The sequence below is a fragment of the Enhydra lutris genome, unplaced genomic scaffold (assembly GCF_002288905.1).
Source record: "Enhydra lutris kenyoni isolate GAN:26980312 unplaced genomic scaffold, ASM228890v2 scaffoldscaffold1, whole genome shotgun sequence".
NCBI lineage: Eukaryota > Metazoa > Chordata > Mammalia > Carnivora > Mustelidae > Enhydra > Enhydra lutris.
Window position 1 is genome coordinate 16,338,508 of NW_019154085.1, and position 15,890 is coordinate 16,354,397.

The following is a 15,890-nucleotide window of genomic DNA, read 5'->3' on the forward strand; positions in this document are numbered from 1 at the left end:
TAATTTTTGAAATGTCAAAGGAGAATTCCTTTGGATTTTTTTTTTTTAAGCCTATGGCTTTACCAAGTCAGATTACTAAAAAGCTATATACTTGGGCTACATTTCAGTAGCCCTCTGCATAGATGCTTTGAAAGCATTACTTTTATTTAATAGTATGTTCTTGCATTTTATTGGGGGCCAGGTAAAGAGGAGCCTGTGTGACAACCATTTCTATTAGTTTTTGTAAAATTGCAGTTGAATTCTGGACTATGTTAGTTCTTATCCCTTCTAAAGATTCATACGATAAAGGCTTAGCACTTTATCCTAGAAGAATTATTCGCACTTTGAGAAGCTTTCTAAGAATCACAGAGCCGAATTGATAATAGCTCGGGTATTCTGGAAAAAACTTGCTAATGTTTTTCTTCATTCATTGGTTCATGTCTTTGCCTCATTATTCTGGTTGACCTTCGTGTCCTTTCTGGAAGTAGGCGGCTGCATCATTTAATTCTGAGCTGCAGCATCTGAGTGTTTAGCCACATATCAAATTGAGAAAACAATTCCTTCCCTTAAGCCTTACTTTCCTAAGCAGGTTTTTAAAAAAGTACTTGGAAATCTCCTAAATCACTTCTCCTGTTCAGCGAACTCCTCGTTCAGCTCCAAACACAGTTCAAGTCGCTGCTGTGTAGAGCTCTTGCTCTATGTGACGTCTCAAATGTTGGGGAGGACAGGCATGGAGTGTGGAGATTTAAAAAGATGAAGAGGTCAGCGGTTACTCCGTGCCATTGATAGATTCTAAACTGACAACTGTTGCCATCAAAGATTTCTGCCTTTTGATTCCCCCCACCACCCGCCCCTCGCCTACAACTTTGGGAATCTTAGTCTGAATTTCTAATCCCATTTCAAAGAGTGCCCTCAAAAAGTTCTTTTTTCTTCCCCCAAAGTATTCTTGGGATTACCTAAATGAAAGTTATAAAAAATTTCGTGAATACACTTTTCAAATAACTGTGGCACTTTTATCTTTGCATTGTAATTTATCTTCTAGGATAATTGATGAAATAGGTCTGCTGTGATTTACTGATCTCCCTGAAACTGGATAAAAATGGCAGATGTTTATCGAAATAGAAGTAACATTTATTTTTGGTGTTCAAACATTTCGTTACTAAAGCCCACTTTTTAAATTGTCAACTTTTTTTTTTTTTTAAATTAAACTGTATTTTTAAAACGTCTACATCATGAAACTTGTTGATTGTTGTACCATAGGATCCTGGCTACTGGGTGAAGATTCATCACTTAGAATACACAGATGGAGGAATCCTGGACCCAGATGATGTTTTGGCAGATGTTGTTGAAGACAAAGATAAGGTAGATGACTAAAACTCTTCTGTTTTCCTCCGTAGAGCTCCGCGTTTCCTAGAGATTGAGATCCTTAACAAATGCATGTGTCCGTTATTATTAAAAGATACCATCTGTTCAGGCTTTACCTGAACAGCCCATAAATCAAAGTTCTTCATCAGATGTTTGGAAAAACTTTGTCAAGGTTTGGGAATCTGTTCATGCTGGCCTAATTAGCAGACACTTCATTCCCAAGAGTTCCTCATGCGTCTCTGTAAATTAGTGTCAGGCACCAAGGCTGTTGGAGTTCCCGTTGCCACTGCTGGCTCTGGGGTTTCTTCTTGGCCTTTGCTAGACAGTCAACTCAATACCTGTGATTTGAATGTGTTTCAAAATAGAGAAAACAACAGGCAGACAAATCTTATGAGGAACTATGGTGAAGATTTTTTCTTTTTCTTTTTTTTTTTTTTTTATAAAGTAGCTGGCAAAACCCCATCTTTTATTATAGTTTTTGTTTTCATTTCTTAAAATAAAAACAAAATACTAAATGGAATATTCCAAAAAGTTGTAACATATTTTGCCACCTACTTGGGAGTAACCCTGTTGCAAATATCTTATTTTAATTAGATTTTTCTTCTGATGATAAACTGGAAAAGGTGTGAGAGGAAACTTCAGTGGCCATGCACTGAATTTTTGCAGTTGAGACATATTGTTTTATGGCCGCTTCTGTGTTGGACTCCTCTTATCAGTGGCTCCTGTGTCCTCCGGAATTGAACCACAGCGCTCCCAGAGGGATCCTGGCTTCAGTGTTTCTTCTCCTGTGTGTCCTCAGTGCTGTTTGTACTAGGCTAATTTATGTGTGTTTATGTGTTTCTCTCTTTTGTTTTTCTGCACTCTCTGGGGTGTGTGTGTGTGTGTGTGTCTGTGTATGTCTGTGTGTGTGTACCAACTGCCCTGGAATGTAAGTGATTTAGTGAACTCGGATAAAATTTACATTTTTCCTTTTCTGTAAGATCTTTTTGGACTGTTCAAATTTCCAAAAGTCTTTGTGGACCTTCTGTCCATTTATTTGCCCTGTTTTCTGTTGGAACTCAACCTTGGTTTGCTAATTTGCTTTGTTTTATAATTACTCATTCCATAAGGGACTTACCTCCCTAAATAGATTGTAAGTTCTATGGGACATGGACCAGAAGATTTTTATTTCCTTTGTGTTCCTTGTATTAATAATATCTGGTACATTCTCTTATTCATTTTGATTCTCAAAGAACACTTGCTGCTTGGTCTCCCAGAAATTAATAATACTATTTACATTGATAACGTTAAGGGATGACTTTCACATCTGTATTTCTGTTTCACTTTCTGTCTTCCTGCAGCAATCTTCTTATTTTGAAATAGTCCAGGCATTTGGTCTGTTTGTTAATGAAGAAGGTCTTCCCTTCTCAGATTTCACTGATGCCTATTGTATTAAACGCCAAAAAGTAGCAAGTTTATGAAGGCCCAGAAGAAAATGTCTCACCCCAGCCTTGTCCAAGACCTAATTATAGGAAGGATGTTCCCATGAATGGTGCTGAGGGAAATCATTTGTCCTACAGAGCTCTTCCTTTAGAGAATTCTTTTTAACTATCCTGGCAGTGCCCTTTTAACTATAATCCATTTACTAGACACAGAAACAGCTTTTATTATATGTAATCTTGGTTTTAAAGGGACTTCACTGCTATTGAGTCAGGTGAAAAAAAATGAGGTAGTCTTTTAAAATCCTAGCAAAGGATTAGGGCTGTTTGGGTACAGGTGTACCTATTTCCTTAATGTACTTTCACATCAAATACACGGCGCCTAATTGCTATTGTGCTGCAGAGCAGATGAGAATGTACGCTTTGGATATTGCTGGGGAAAAAATACATGCTCCCATTTTTTCCTTTTTAAAAATAATGTCAGCGAAAAAGAGAGCATCACTTTTTTTTTTTTTCCCCTGACATCATCTCTGCAGTCTGAAGAGTTTCTGATAGTTTACGTATCTAGTATGGAAAGAAGGTTCCTCCAGACTTTGTTTGACCTTACTTTTTTGTAAATTTAGATTGAGAAGTAATTAGAAGTGATACTTCTAAATGTTTAGTGATCTATCAAATTCACCCAAGATCCGTGGAGACAATATCAAGCTTAGATAAAATCACAATCCACCTCTTTTCAAATTGGCTATCTAATAATCTCTTGCATTCACGATATGGAATGCAAGCCCAGAGAGGCATGGGTGGATGTACAGAATCCTTGGAAATCCTCCCTAGGAAAGCCTCTCACTACAGGTGAAAATTTGATAGCCCAACCCCAGCAGAGGAAGCAGGAGAAACAGAAATTTAGAATCAGAAAGCAGAGCTGGCTGAGGTCATTTACTGAGTGTCAGAGCCATCTGGTAAACTTCTGCAAAGACTGAAATTAGAGGCTGAATGGCATTCTACTTACAATCCCACGGTTTCCGAAGTAAATGACTTTCGAAACCTCTGGTACCAGAGGTGGTTTGCCTTTGGTCTTATCTCAGTTACTCCTTGGGCCAACACAATGCGTGGTGCACGTGGTGCCTCTTTGGGAGGTTTTTTGGTCCTGTTTCAACTTGCTTTCCCAGTAGAGTCCCTTCATAGGCGAGCCTAGATAACCATGTTGCACTATTTCTATGCTGTTGTCTTGAAATATTATTGGAGCAGCTTTGGAATTTTGCATCTTATGATAACTAATATTTGTATAAAATCTTATGCTGTGACTTAATTCTCCAGTTGTAACACCCATTCTTCAAAATTCTCCTGTTTTTTGAATCTGTTTGATGATTCAAGTTCTTTGGGATAAATACATGAAAATTTACAGTTTTACACTAATGCCTTTTCTCTGGCTGCCCAAGGCTACTGACGTAGTTCACACAATAACAACTACTTAACATTTTATGGAGCACTAACAGTGGCCGAGAATGTCTTTGGCAATTATATATTCTGTTTTATTTCATAGTGACCCTGCGGGCAGGAGCTATTTGTTATCCCTATTTTTAGTTTCTGAGAAGAGCCCCAGAAATTGTAAGTGACTTGCTGGAGATCACACAGGTTGTCAGTGGCAGAATCAAACTAGAATTTAAATTTCCATACTCGTTTGTTCTTCTGCAACGTGCCAAGCAGTGTGTTGGTTGTTTGATTCTATAATTGCTGATTATGAAAACTCATGAATTATAAATAAGCATGAATTTGTTTTTACATAGCACCATTGTTAAGAAGAGGTAGGTAATAGAACTATGGAGTTTAACAAGATTATTTTGAATTAGTATGTCACACGTATATGAATTCAACTGTCTTTGCCTGAAGCTTGTACCTAATTTTTTGTAAAAGTACATTGCCTGTGTTACTGTCCCTTGCATCCCTTTCTCCATGTCCCAGATTACTTCTGTGAGGACTTGGTAGACTACACTTTTCTAAAAATGATATGCTGTTTTGTAGGAGAATATATTCTATAGTTCGTAACTACTTTTCAGAAGGATTGCCAAATGTGCACAAATTATATGTTTTTTTATCTGCAGTAGACAGGGTATTAGCCTCTAAAGATATCTAATCCTAATGTCCAGAACCAGTGACATGTATGTTACATGGGAAAAGGGTCTTTGCAAATGTGATTAAGGATGTTAAAATGTGGGGAAATTATTCTGGATTATTTGGATAGGCCAGGTATACTCACAAGGGTCCTTATAACCGAAAGAGGCGGGCAAGAGAGTAGGTATTAGATACAATGTGAAAAGAATTGACTGTCCGATGCTGACTTTAAAAATGGAGCCAAGGGGCGCCTGGGTGGCTCAGTGGGTTAAGCCTCTGCCTTCGGCTCAGGTCATGATCTCAGGGTCCTGGGATTGAGTCCCGCATCGGGCTCTCTGCTCAGCAGAGAACCTGCTTCCTCCTCTATCTCTCTCTCTGCCTGCCTCTCTGCCTACTTGTGATCTCTCTCTGTGAAATAAATAAATAAAATCTTTAAAAAAAAAAATGGAGCCAGGGACACCTGGTTGGCTCAGTCAGTAGAGCATATGACTCTTGATCTTGGGATTCTAAGTTCAAGCCCCATGTTGGGTGTAGAGATTACTTAAAATTAATAAAATCTTACCAAAAAAAAAAATGGAGCCAAAGAATGCAGGTAGTTTCTAGAAGCTGGGGGGAGGGGGGAAGGAATGGATTCTCCTCCAGAGCTTCCATATAGAACACAGCCCTGCTGACCTCTTGATTTTAGCCCAGTGAGACCTATTTCAGACATCTTACCTCTGGAATTACAAGTTTGTGTTGCTTAAAGCCACCGTGTTTGGAGTAACTTGTTATAACATCAGTAGGACACTAATACAGTGTCTCTTATCCTATTTTAAACTTTTAAAATGATGATGAAGTTTTCACAAGTTGGACTTAAAGATTTTGTAGGACAAGGAAAATGTCTTAAGCTTCTGATTAGTTGATCAATCTGTTCATTCTTTCCAAAGTACATCACAGATCGAATCTCCATTCGTGGGGTGAGCCTCACTCTTTAGGCCTTGATTGCTATGCTTTTGTCTTGTGTAGAAATAATTTCAGGGTCACACCAGAGCTATATAGTATTGACTTGTCAGTTTCTCATTGTAATATACAATACCGTGAAGACGTCTACAGATTAACATCTAACAAAGCCCATGCAAAGCTTAGCATTAGCTGATATTTTTTTTGAGTGTGAGAACCTGAGTATTGAATTTTTTAAATGATTGTCTTCCTTATTATTATTATTATTATTATTATTTCTTGTTTGTAGAAGGCAATGGCAATATAATACTGAAATACAGCAATGCGTAACTTGTTATGTAAATTGGATTACTGCCATGATTTTACAGTAAGTAAATACATATACAAAAGTAAAGTTTTATTACATGGTAAAGTACAATGAAAGACTGTTTATATCTTTGACTAAATTTTGACTATCACAGGGGTTAATTTTGGAAAAATGCCCAAATCCCCTGGATGCTAGTGATGGTGGGTTGGCCTCAGGGATTGCACATGGTATCTGGGACTCCAATATTAAAGTTTCATTTCGGTTTCATCCTTTATTAGCTATAAGTCCTTGGGTAAGTTTCATGTCTATTAGCCTTAATTTGCCTGTTTGTAAAATGGATGTAATGTTGGTTTTTATCTTATAGGGTTGGTGTCTGAAAACTGTATTAAGTTTTCAATATAGTATGGTACATAGTAAGTGCTCAATTGTTAGCTGTTGAATCTTGTAGTGTTGTAGGTGTATTTTTTACCTGTGCATTTTGATTTAAACATTAAATGTTTTAAATTTAAGTATTAAAACATCAAAGGCTATATAGAGTACATTCTGCTTTTTAAAAATCTCATGAAATTTGTTTCAAAGTTATTAAATTGTGCAATAGTTTAATGGGAAGTTACTTTATTATGACAGAACATTTGGATTCATTTATTATTGAGAAATCAAACTGCCAGTATGACTAACTTTAACTTTAAAACAGGAATCCTTCTATCAGAACACATTGCTTGGTAATAGAAGCATCATTCAGAAATCCAATGTGCCTTTGAAATGGAGACTGTTTTGTGCACTGAACTAGTGACCTAAAAGTAGACACTGTCCTTAACGCCCAAGTCACTCTCTGCGCACACTCTGTTGCCCCCTAGTGGAATCCACAGCTACCTGGAAAGCAGCTCGCAGGAGACACTCCCTGAATGTGATGGTGTGTTTGGCTCTATTTCATTCTCAGTTTTGCTGTATTTTTAGTCCAGTTCAGACTGTGTAGTGGGTAGTAAAACCAGACCGAATATTTCAGCCAATGGTTGTTATTTCTTCACGGTTCTCAACCATACAAATGCTTACCTGTGCTTTTATAAGCCATCTTAGAAGGGCTGAAGCAAAATCTTCGTGTTTATAAAACTCCTTTTCATTTAGACTTCTTCCCTTTTCCTGTTCACTGGTTGAAGGGCAAATGGCTGATTGTGATGGAGTATATAACTCTTTCAGTATGTAATTGGACAGTTTATGCAGTTTGTGTTTTTCTGTAGGTAGGGGATACTTAATTAAGTTAGACTCCTTAAAAAAAGGTCTTACATTAATTACGTCATTTTGAGTCATTTTGTCAGTGAGGCCTCATTTCAAGGGAAACACCTGTGTTAAGCCCTTGTGGGTTTTTTTTTTTTTTTTTTCTGTTTTGTTTTCATTTTTTTTTTTTTTTAACAAATCAGAATATGGTGTTTTGGGGATTTTTTTCTTCTCAAGTTTTTCCTTTGGTTCATGGGTGTTGAAGTTTTGAAACTGCATTTGAAGGGAAGTTTACAGGGTATTTCAAAAGTCCATGCAGAAGCCCCTAAAGATTGCCTTGGCCAAAGAAATTCCATCTCAGACTTTGTGAGGATAGATACTGTGTTCTGAGGATAGATACTATGATACTGAATTACAAAATTATAAAGTCACAGAACTAGAAGCGACCTCAGCAGTCATGTGGCATAAACCCATCAAAAAAAAAAAAAAAAAAAATCTGAACCAGGAGGTTTAAAGGGCTCCATATTTCCAGCTGATGTCTTTTCTGTGTCCATTTCTGCATTTCTTCCCTAGAGTGCTGGTAACATCTGATACATGTTAAAGCCACTCTGTTGCCCTCCCTCCACTCTGTTTCCCTCCCTCCAAATAGGCTTCCTCCATTTGGCTTCCTTATTTTTATTGATAGGAATATCTTCTCTTAGTCTTTCAGGTTTGAACCTGCTCTTGTTTAAAAAATGTAGTTAATAAATCCAATTCATTCTTTTCTTTAACGTGTCACCTGTGTCTACTGCTCTCTTTGTGTTTCCACGGCTACCAAATTTATATCCGTGAGATCTCAGGCAAGGTTATTTAATTGATAAGGAATTGGCGGCCTTGCCTTTAGCTCCCACCTCCCTGTTCTGTGCCATGAGTGCAAGCCCAGTGGCTCAGAGCTTGGATTCTTGACGGGGAAAGTCAGTTTATTTCTTGGTTCTGCTATCTGTTGTGTGGCTTTGGGCAAGTTGCTTAATCTCTTTGTCCTTAGTTTCCTCATGGGCAATTGGAGCTAAAAAGTGGACCAAGTTTACAAGTTAATACATGTACAGTATTTAGGAGAGTACCCGTCCTGTAGTAGGTCATCAGTGAGTGTTAGGTGCTATTATAATTAATATGCTACTATTTTGTATATAGTAAACTATTCCTGGGGCACCTGAGTGGCTCAGTGGGTTAAGCATCTGCCTTCAGCTCAGGTCATGATCTCAGGGTCCTGGGATCAGGCCCCGCACTAGGCTTCTTGCTCAGTGGGAGCCTGCTTCTCCCTCTCCCTCTATTCCCCCTGCTCCTGCTCATATTCTGATTCTAGCTCTCTCTCTCTCTCAAATAAATAAATAAAATCTTAAAAAAAAGCCTCTGTTCCTACACTGTACTATACTACTATTGCTATCATACAATACTAATATAATTAGTACTATTACTAATGTTGTATTGGTTAAGTCCTTCCATTCCTTTCAGTGTGTACTGAATCCAGCCCAAAATCTATAGCCATATCTATATTCAGCAGCTTCAGAATGGCCCCAAACTATCTCAGACTCAGCCTTCTCAACCCTCAACAGTAATGGAACTGCTATACTGACTGTTCTCTTTGTACCATGCACGCACTTTCTTGCTTCAGAGCCTTCTGGATGTTTCTCTTGTCTGGTGTGTCCTTGTCCCTACTTCCTGCCTTATTGAGGGTTTATTCTGTGGTTGACCCTTGAATGACACGGTCTACTTCTATGTGGATTTTTGGATAAATACAGTACAGTACCGGTGTGTTTTTTCTTCTTTGTGGCTTTCTTACATTTTTTTCTCTAGCTTACTTTATTGTAAGAATAGAGTATATATAGTATACAAAATACATGTTAATCAACTGTGTTGTTAGTAGGGCTTTTGGGCAACAGTAGGCTAGTCGTATCAAGTTTTGGGCGAGTTGACGTTACATGTGGATTTTAGACTGCAGGGGGTGCCGGTGAGGGCTCCTAACTGCCCAAGTGCTCCAGGGGTCCACTGTGTATGTTATAAAACGTAAGCTTCACGGAGAGAGGGTGTTTGTTATATTCCCTGCTGTATTCCCACTGTCTGTGCCAGCGGGTGACACTTCGTAGCTGTTCAGGTAGCTGTAGAGTGGAGTAGAGGAATGAATGAATCAATGTTTATGTGTGTATATTTTAGGTCTTTAGTAAGCCCTTACCAACATTAAACTTTTTTTTTCTTGATAAATGAGAATGATACATGTTTTCTTTCTCATAAGTATCATTGGGAAGGTTGAGTAGTTGTATGTAAAAGTAAAAAGGAAATTTAAAAGTGCTATAGACAGGTAAAGGATATATTTCTGCTGCTCAATTCTTACCAATCTTTCAAGATCCAGATCAAATTATATATTTTTTTTCCTAGTCAGTGTTTGCAGACTATCCCAACCCTAAGTAAATTCTCTGTGCTCTGCAATTTTATAAAATCATTTAGCAGTCCCTTTGAGAACAACACACTGTTGCTTAGTTACATGTATCAATTGCCATCTTAGAATTCTTAAGAATTTTATGGTTTGGGGCACCTGGCTGGCTCAGTCTGTAGAACCTGTGACTCTTGATCCTGGGGTTGTGAGTTCAAGCCCCGCATTGGGTTGTAGAACTTACATAAATGAAACAATAAAATAAAATAGTAAGTACTTAAAGCCAAAACCAAAGCAAAAGAATTAAAAAAAAAATTTATGGTCTAACTTAAGCATTTATTTTGTCTCCCCAAATGTCTTGGATGCTTCTTTATGACTGAGATAGCCTTTTATTTTATTTTATTTTATAGATTTTATTTATTTGAGAGAGGGAAGAGCGTGCATGCAAGGGAACACAAGCAGGGGGAGCTGCAGAGGGAGAGGGAGAAGCAGGCTCCCTGGGATCATGACCTGCGCCAAAGGCAGATACTTAACCCTGGAAGCCACCCAGGTGCCCCCAGAGACAGCCTTTTAAAATATTTTTTTAACAACTGACTTGTTACCTGTGGTTTAGCAGTTAATAAACACATTTGATTTTAGTTAGTGAGAGAGCTGGTGCTTGAATTGGAGATTTCTAATTGTCCTTCATTTTCTCCCACCAAATTATGTTGTCTCTTTTAAATATTTTATTAAGAGGCAGTTTGTGGGCACTTTTCAACCTCAAAGGACCACTTTGGAATCCATGCCTTTGTGACCTTACTGTGGCAAAGACGAATGATGTTGGGAAGTAACTTCAGGCAAAGTGATCCACATAATGGCCATGTCCAGTTTGGTTCTCCCTCGTGCCTTCTGTAGTTTAGCTTTTTGGCAGCTATAGTGTATGTGCGTGCGTGAGGAGGAGACCATATGTGTGCAGATCTGTGTATGCAGAGTTGTGTCTACACGCCCTGACTTACATGATGCAAGGTTTTATCAGATGTTGGAAAGAAACAAAATTTTCAAGATGGTGGTGCTGTTAACTTAGGCATTTGAGTAGAGTGAAGAATAAACAGAAGAAAATGTTTGACATAAGGAAAACTTCAGGTTTGGTTGAAGGGAAAAAGCCAGTAAAACTTGAGATTATAGTAATGCTTTACTTAGAGCAAAACCGTAATTCTTAAAAAGAATCAATGAACATTTTCACCGTTATAGCATGCCTTTAGCTGTATATTTTTGGACCCAGTTCTACTGATGTTCTCTCTCTCATTGGGGTCTTTTGAATCTCTCTATGCCCAAGAGGTATGGGACCATTATTATTTTTAAAATACATCTGTTTTTGACTTCTATAACTTACAAGTGGCAATTTCATTAGAATACCTGAAATTCAATTCGGTTGTTAAAATGTCCTCTTTGAAAAATGCAAATGCCTCTCGGTGCTAATTGGGTGTCATACTGTCATTGCCTAAGCGTACATCAGTGCAGTCGGATTGAATTCCCCCAACACCTAGCTAAAACCTGCTTCACGGAAGGCATGCTGTGGAGTGTTAGGTGCCAGAGCATTAGGCTTTGGCAGTTTGAATCCAGGTTTTTCTTACTATTCTGACCGAGCTCAACCTCTGTTTTCTCATCTGTAAAATCAGATAGCCTGTCTCACGGACATCACTGGGTTTGTGGGAGGAACAAATGAAATTAGAAGTATGGTAACACTCTGAACTGGGATATGCCAAACCAGCAGAGCCCTTTGTTCTTGCCCCTTGGAACAGTGGTTCTGAGGTGTTTGAGCAAACATTTACTTGCAGTCCAGGAGGGACTTGTAACGGAGAAGGACCCTGAGCCAGCAGAGAGGGATGTGAAAGAAGTTTGGAAGGAAGGAGGCTAGTTGTGTGTATGTGCGGGGTGGAGTCCTCTCTTTGTATCCAGTGAGGTGTCCAAGAAAACAGGGACCTTTTTAACCTGGAAAGAGGGCAGCTGTGAGGGTTGTAGGAAGAGGCGGGTTACTGGGGGGTTAAATCTACCCTTGGGAATCGAATGGCTGGGAAGCAAATGTATCAGAGCTTCTACATACAGACAAGCAAGGACGGAATGAACTGTAGCACAAAGACAATTTCCCAAAGCTTTCCAAGATTCTGGAATCTGTTATCATTTCTGTGTATATACTTATTCACTACTTAGTTCCTGTTTGAAGGATTGGAAGGGAACTGTGTACTTCCTTGGAGAGCAGAGGGGGAACACTCTGTCTTAGGAGACATCTCAAGAAATCAGTTAAAATGTTATGGAAAGAAAAGCACCTGAATACGTGAAACCCCACGGTTCAGAAAAACAAAACAAAGCAGTAGGGATATGTCTGCGAACTTTCAAGCTTAGGCAAGCAACTATGTAGCTCCTTTATTTCATCGGAGACTGTGAGCTGTTCAGTAATTTCATGAGACCAGCCATGTGCTACCCTCCTAGCTAATCTTTTACTGTGCAGGTTCTTGCCTTCCAGGAGCTCAGACTCACTTTATGTTATTCATGAGCTACACTGTGAACCAGGTGAACTTTTTTGGAGCTGCTCTTGGAATCAAATGAATGTTTATAACACTCCTGTTAAGGTACTTATTACAAATTCCATTTATATGTATAGATGCCTTACATTTATAGATACATTTTTAGTAAATAAGAATTTCCTCAAATTTGGCTTTTAAGAACTGTAGCTTTTTAAGGTCCTGTAAGTATATAATTTTCTGTTAAAAATAAAGCATACTTCCCATCGTAAATATGGAAACTTAGAGAATTTTGGCAGTATTACTGCACTTTATATTTACTGCTTTAAGTTTTTAAGTTCTCTTTTTAGCTTCCCTTCTTCTCATGTTATGAATCAATTTTGAAGGATCAAATGACATTTCCTGAACAATAAGAAAGACTGTGCAGACTTTAATCAGAGGGGTATAATAGTGTAAATTCTTATTCATACTACCTTTATTAATCTCAGTCCAAAAGGTTCCAAGTGAAACTCACATATTTACACAATACTTAATCAGAAACAGAACAGAAAGACTGCAAAATAATGATTTGAGGTGATTGTAATAGCCCAACAATCTGAAAAAAAATATATATCTATATATTTACATATATATGGCATTACAATCAACTCAAATTGCAAATTTGAGGTGTATTTGTACAAACTACAAATTACAATGTTATAATTGTAATAAAATTGAAATATATATATATGGCATTACAGTCACCTCAAATTACAAATTTGAGGTGTATTTGTACAAATTAGAGTATCTGAAATATGCATATTTCAGATTTTTGGGCTATTACAATCACCTTCTTCAACAAAAAGTTGAAGAATCTCCCCGTTCTTGATACCAAGGCTAGCACTTGACTTTCCAGACTCCTAGCTTAGTGTAGCCACTGTGTCCCAGTTCAAAAATGAACCTAATATGATAGCATGATGTGGTGCTCTCAATAGCTCACTTCTGAAGTGGAAATCTTAGAAAGGTTTTGGGTGATTATTTAAAAATGGAAATACTTAATGTTGTGGAGACTGGAGAGCCTTGGGACCGTCCTTGAGAAGAAAGGGTGCAAGGGAACCTGCCAACTGTCCTCACGTGTTTGGGGGACCATAGAAGAGAAGGAATAAACTCATCCGCTGGATCCCAACAAGTTGGTCCAATGAGGTTTTAAGAAAGGGAGTATACAGCAGCTCAATACCACGAATTGCTCTCCTGTGAAGCGTATGCCACTTTGTTGAACACAGACCCTTAGTCCTTGAAAGAACATAAGCAAGAGTTGAACAAACATTTGCCTGGAATTGCTCCTCTAGGTTTAGAGTGTGATGTGACCCACAACAGGCCAACTGTGAGCCTCTGAGGCATGCATTTCTGTCTGGAAATACAGGGCCGGCCTGTGCATGGTACAGTGATGTGATTGTTTGCTTACTCAGCATCCATTCTCCACTTTTGCCTTCCTAGGAGGGCGCCACGTTTGTTCAGGTAACTCCCTTCAACGTGCAATCAGAGTGGTTTGGTCTGTATGAACACCCACCTGCAAGGGTGAGTCTGGGTGGTCCGTCAGCTGCGATCTAGTTCCCGGTGCCAGTGATTACTTTGAGAATGGTCATGTGATTCAGTTTGTGCCAAACATGCTCAAAGAACAGTTAGCTGAGGCCATCTGGGAAAGCTCTTTCCTTGGTCTTATGGGAGAAGTTCCCTCTGAATTTTACTGTCAGAGCCTTAGAACCTTGATAGCCATCCAGCTTCTAGCATGTGGTAGAAGTAGCCACAAGGAGAGCCAGACCCCAGGGAATCTCTGGGATGTGGGTCCTGAGCCAGGGAATTTGTCTACAATAACGCCCATCTGAACTTGGTACCACCAGTTACATGAGTCATGTATTACCTTGTATTTCTGCCTGTATTAGCTGCACTTTTCTGGGGTTCGCAGATAAAATTTCCCACTTCTTACCCACTGTTGTAGAACTGTGGGCTGTTTTCCCCACTCTTCTTTATTCCTTAATGATTAGGACAAATGTGTTCGTCCCTCTTTTAGTTTTCTAACATTGTTAATTTTAAAAATTTTGTGAGTTTTGTTCATGGTTCTGCCAAGTTACTTATCTCTGTTTTTTCAGGAATTTTTGAATTGTTGCTAAAAGATTTAAGCCCTTGAAGGTTAAAATGTATATTTCAATTGTTTAGTTTGCATGACTTTGATTTAATAAACAAGATTAATGTGGAATGTTTCCATTGGGTAAAAATTCTGTTTTTCTATTTTAAATTCTTCATTATCCATTATTGTTGATTTTGTTTTTCCTAGAAGGAAGCAATTCATGATATTAAACTATTAAACATAAACTCTTGCCATCTCACTCATTCTTTAAAAAGTTATGTATTTACAGCCCGTATTCTAGGAACTGGGGAATCAGAATGAGTTCTGATTTTGACCTTTTGACATATTTAAAACATAAGCAGTTAAGTTGGTATGTGTTTCACAGAACACAGAGGCTGTTTTTCCCGGGGGTACTTTCTTAACCTAGTCTTCCTAATTTTTATTTTAATAGCATGGAAAATGTATTCGCTACTCATCTTGAAAAGTTGGGATTTCTCTTTCACTAGATGCAAACTTATTTTACGTGAAAAATCTGGAAACTATGCCTAAAGAAAAAAAAACAAATCCAAAACAAAACAAAAAACTTGGGCAGTTTAAGAACTTAGAGTGAAGTATAGTAAGCTTTTAAATTGTTCTCCAATGCCATGAGATAAATAGCAGGTTTAATTCTCCAGCTTCCCCTTAGTACTTGGGTTTTGCTGGTTTTCAGAATCGTCCCTCATCCTCTAGAAAGAACTAGAACTGTTGACATGACACATGGTCGTTCTCCTACCCCATATCCAAGTCATACAGAGGTGTCTAGGTGTTCTTGATGTAGCTGGAGCAGCACAGAGACCCCCAGGTGGCCCTGGGCCACTAGCTGGGGCAGAATGGGAATGCTTTTCTATCATCAAGGCAGAGGGAGTACTCACAGCATGGACATCAGGAACGTTTTTGTGATAAAGCCAATGCAATTCATACCTAAATAAATTATAGAGTCTGTGGTTCTTCACATTGTGACATTTCAATCCTTTTTTTCTGAAGTAGCTGGATGGCAGTTCACAGCAGTTCTTTGAGCTTGCTAGAGACCTTGCCCCCTCCCCTCAAACTACAGGAGATATTTTGGTTTATTTAGGAAGTGTAGAGGTTAAGTGAGAAGTGTTAGGGTTGGGGGGCACGAACGTAACCGGTTGGAAAAATAATTCACAGACTCAGTGCGCTGATGACTTGAAAAAAAAGATGTGCTATGATAAACATCAAAATAAAACAAGCAACAAAGAATAATATGAATAAGAAAGTGATAGAAAAACGATAAAAATGTTGACATTTCCTTAGGGAAATCTAATGTCAAAGGCATAAACACTCCAACTATTCAGATGTCTCTTTCCCAAATGGAAACTTCTATTTCAGGAAGTTAAGTATTTAACTGCAATGACTGAACATAATATGAAATATTTTGCACTTGAGAGAGACTTCAATCTGAGATGAGTCTTGTGCTCATATATAATGCATTAAAATATGGAATGCCGCTGCTGGTTGGCCAAGTTTTAATTTTAAACTTCAG

General features: G+C 38.3%; 1 protein-coding gene across 4 annotated transcripts in view; it reads left to right on the top strand.

Annotated features, from left to right (window-relative positions):
• The window catches only part of LOC111141102 (par-3 family cell polarity regulator beta), a 1,027,371-nt gene that overhangs the window by 149,508 nt on the left and 861,973 nt on the right, over positions 1-15,890 (top strand). For all 4 annotated transcript variants that reach the window (XM_022493436.1, XM_022493462.1, XM_022493453.1 and 1 more), the window contains exon 2: positions 1,240-1,341. In XM_022493436.1, the coding sequence (XP_022349144.1) occupies positions 1,240-1,341 (102 nt within the window). The remainder of the gene's footprint in view (positions 1-1,239; positions 1,342-15,890) is intronic.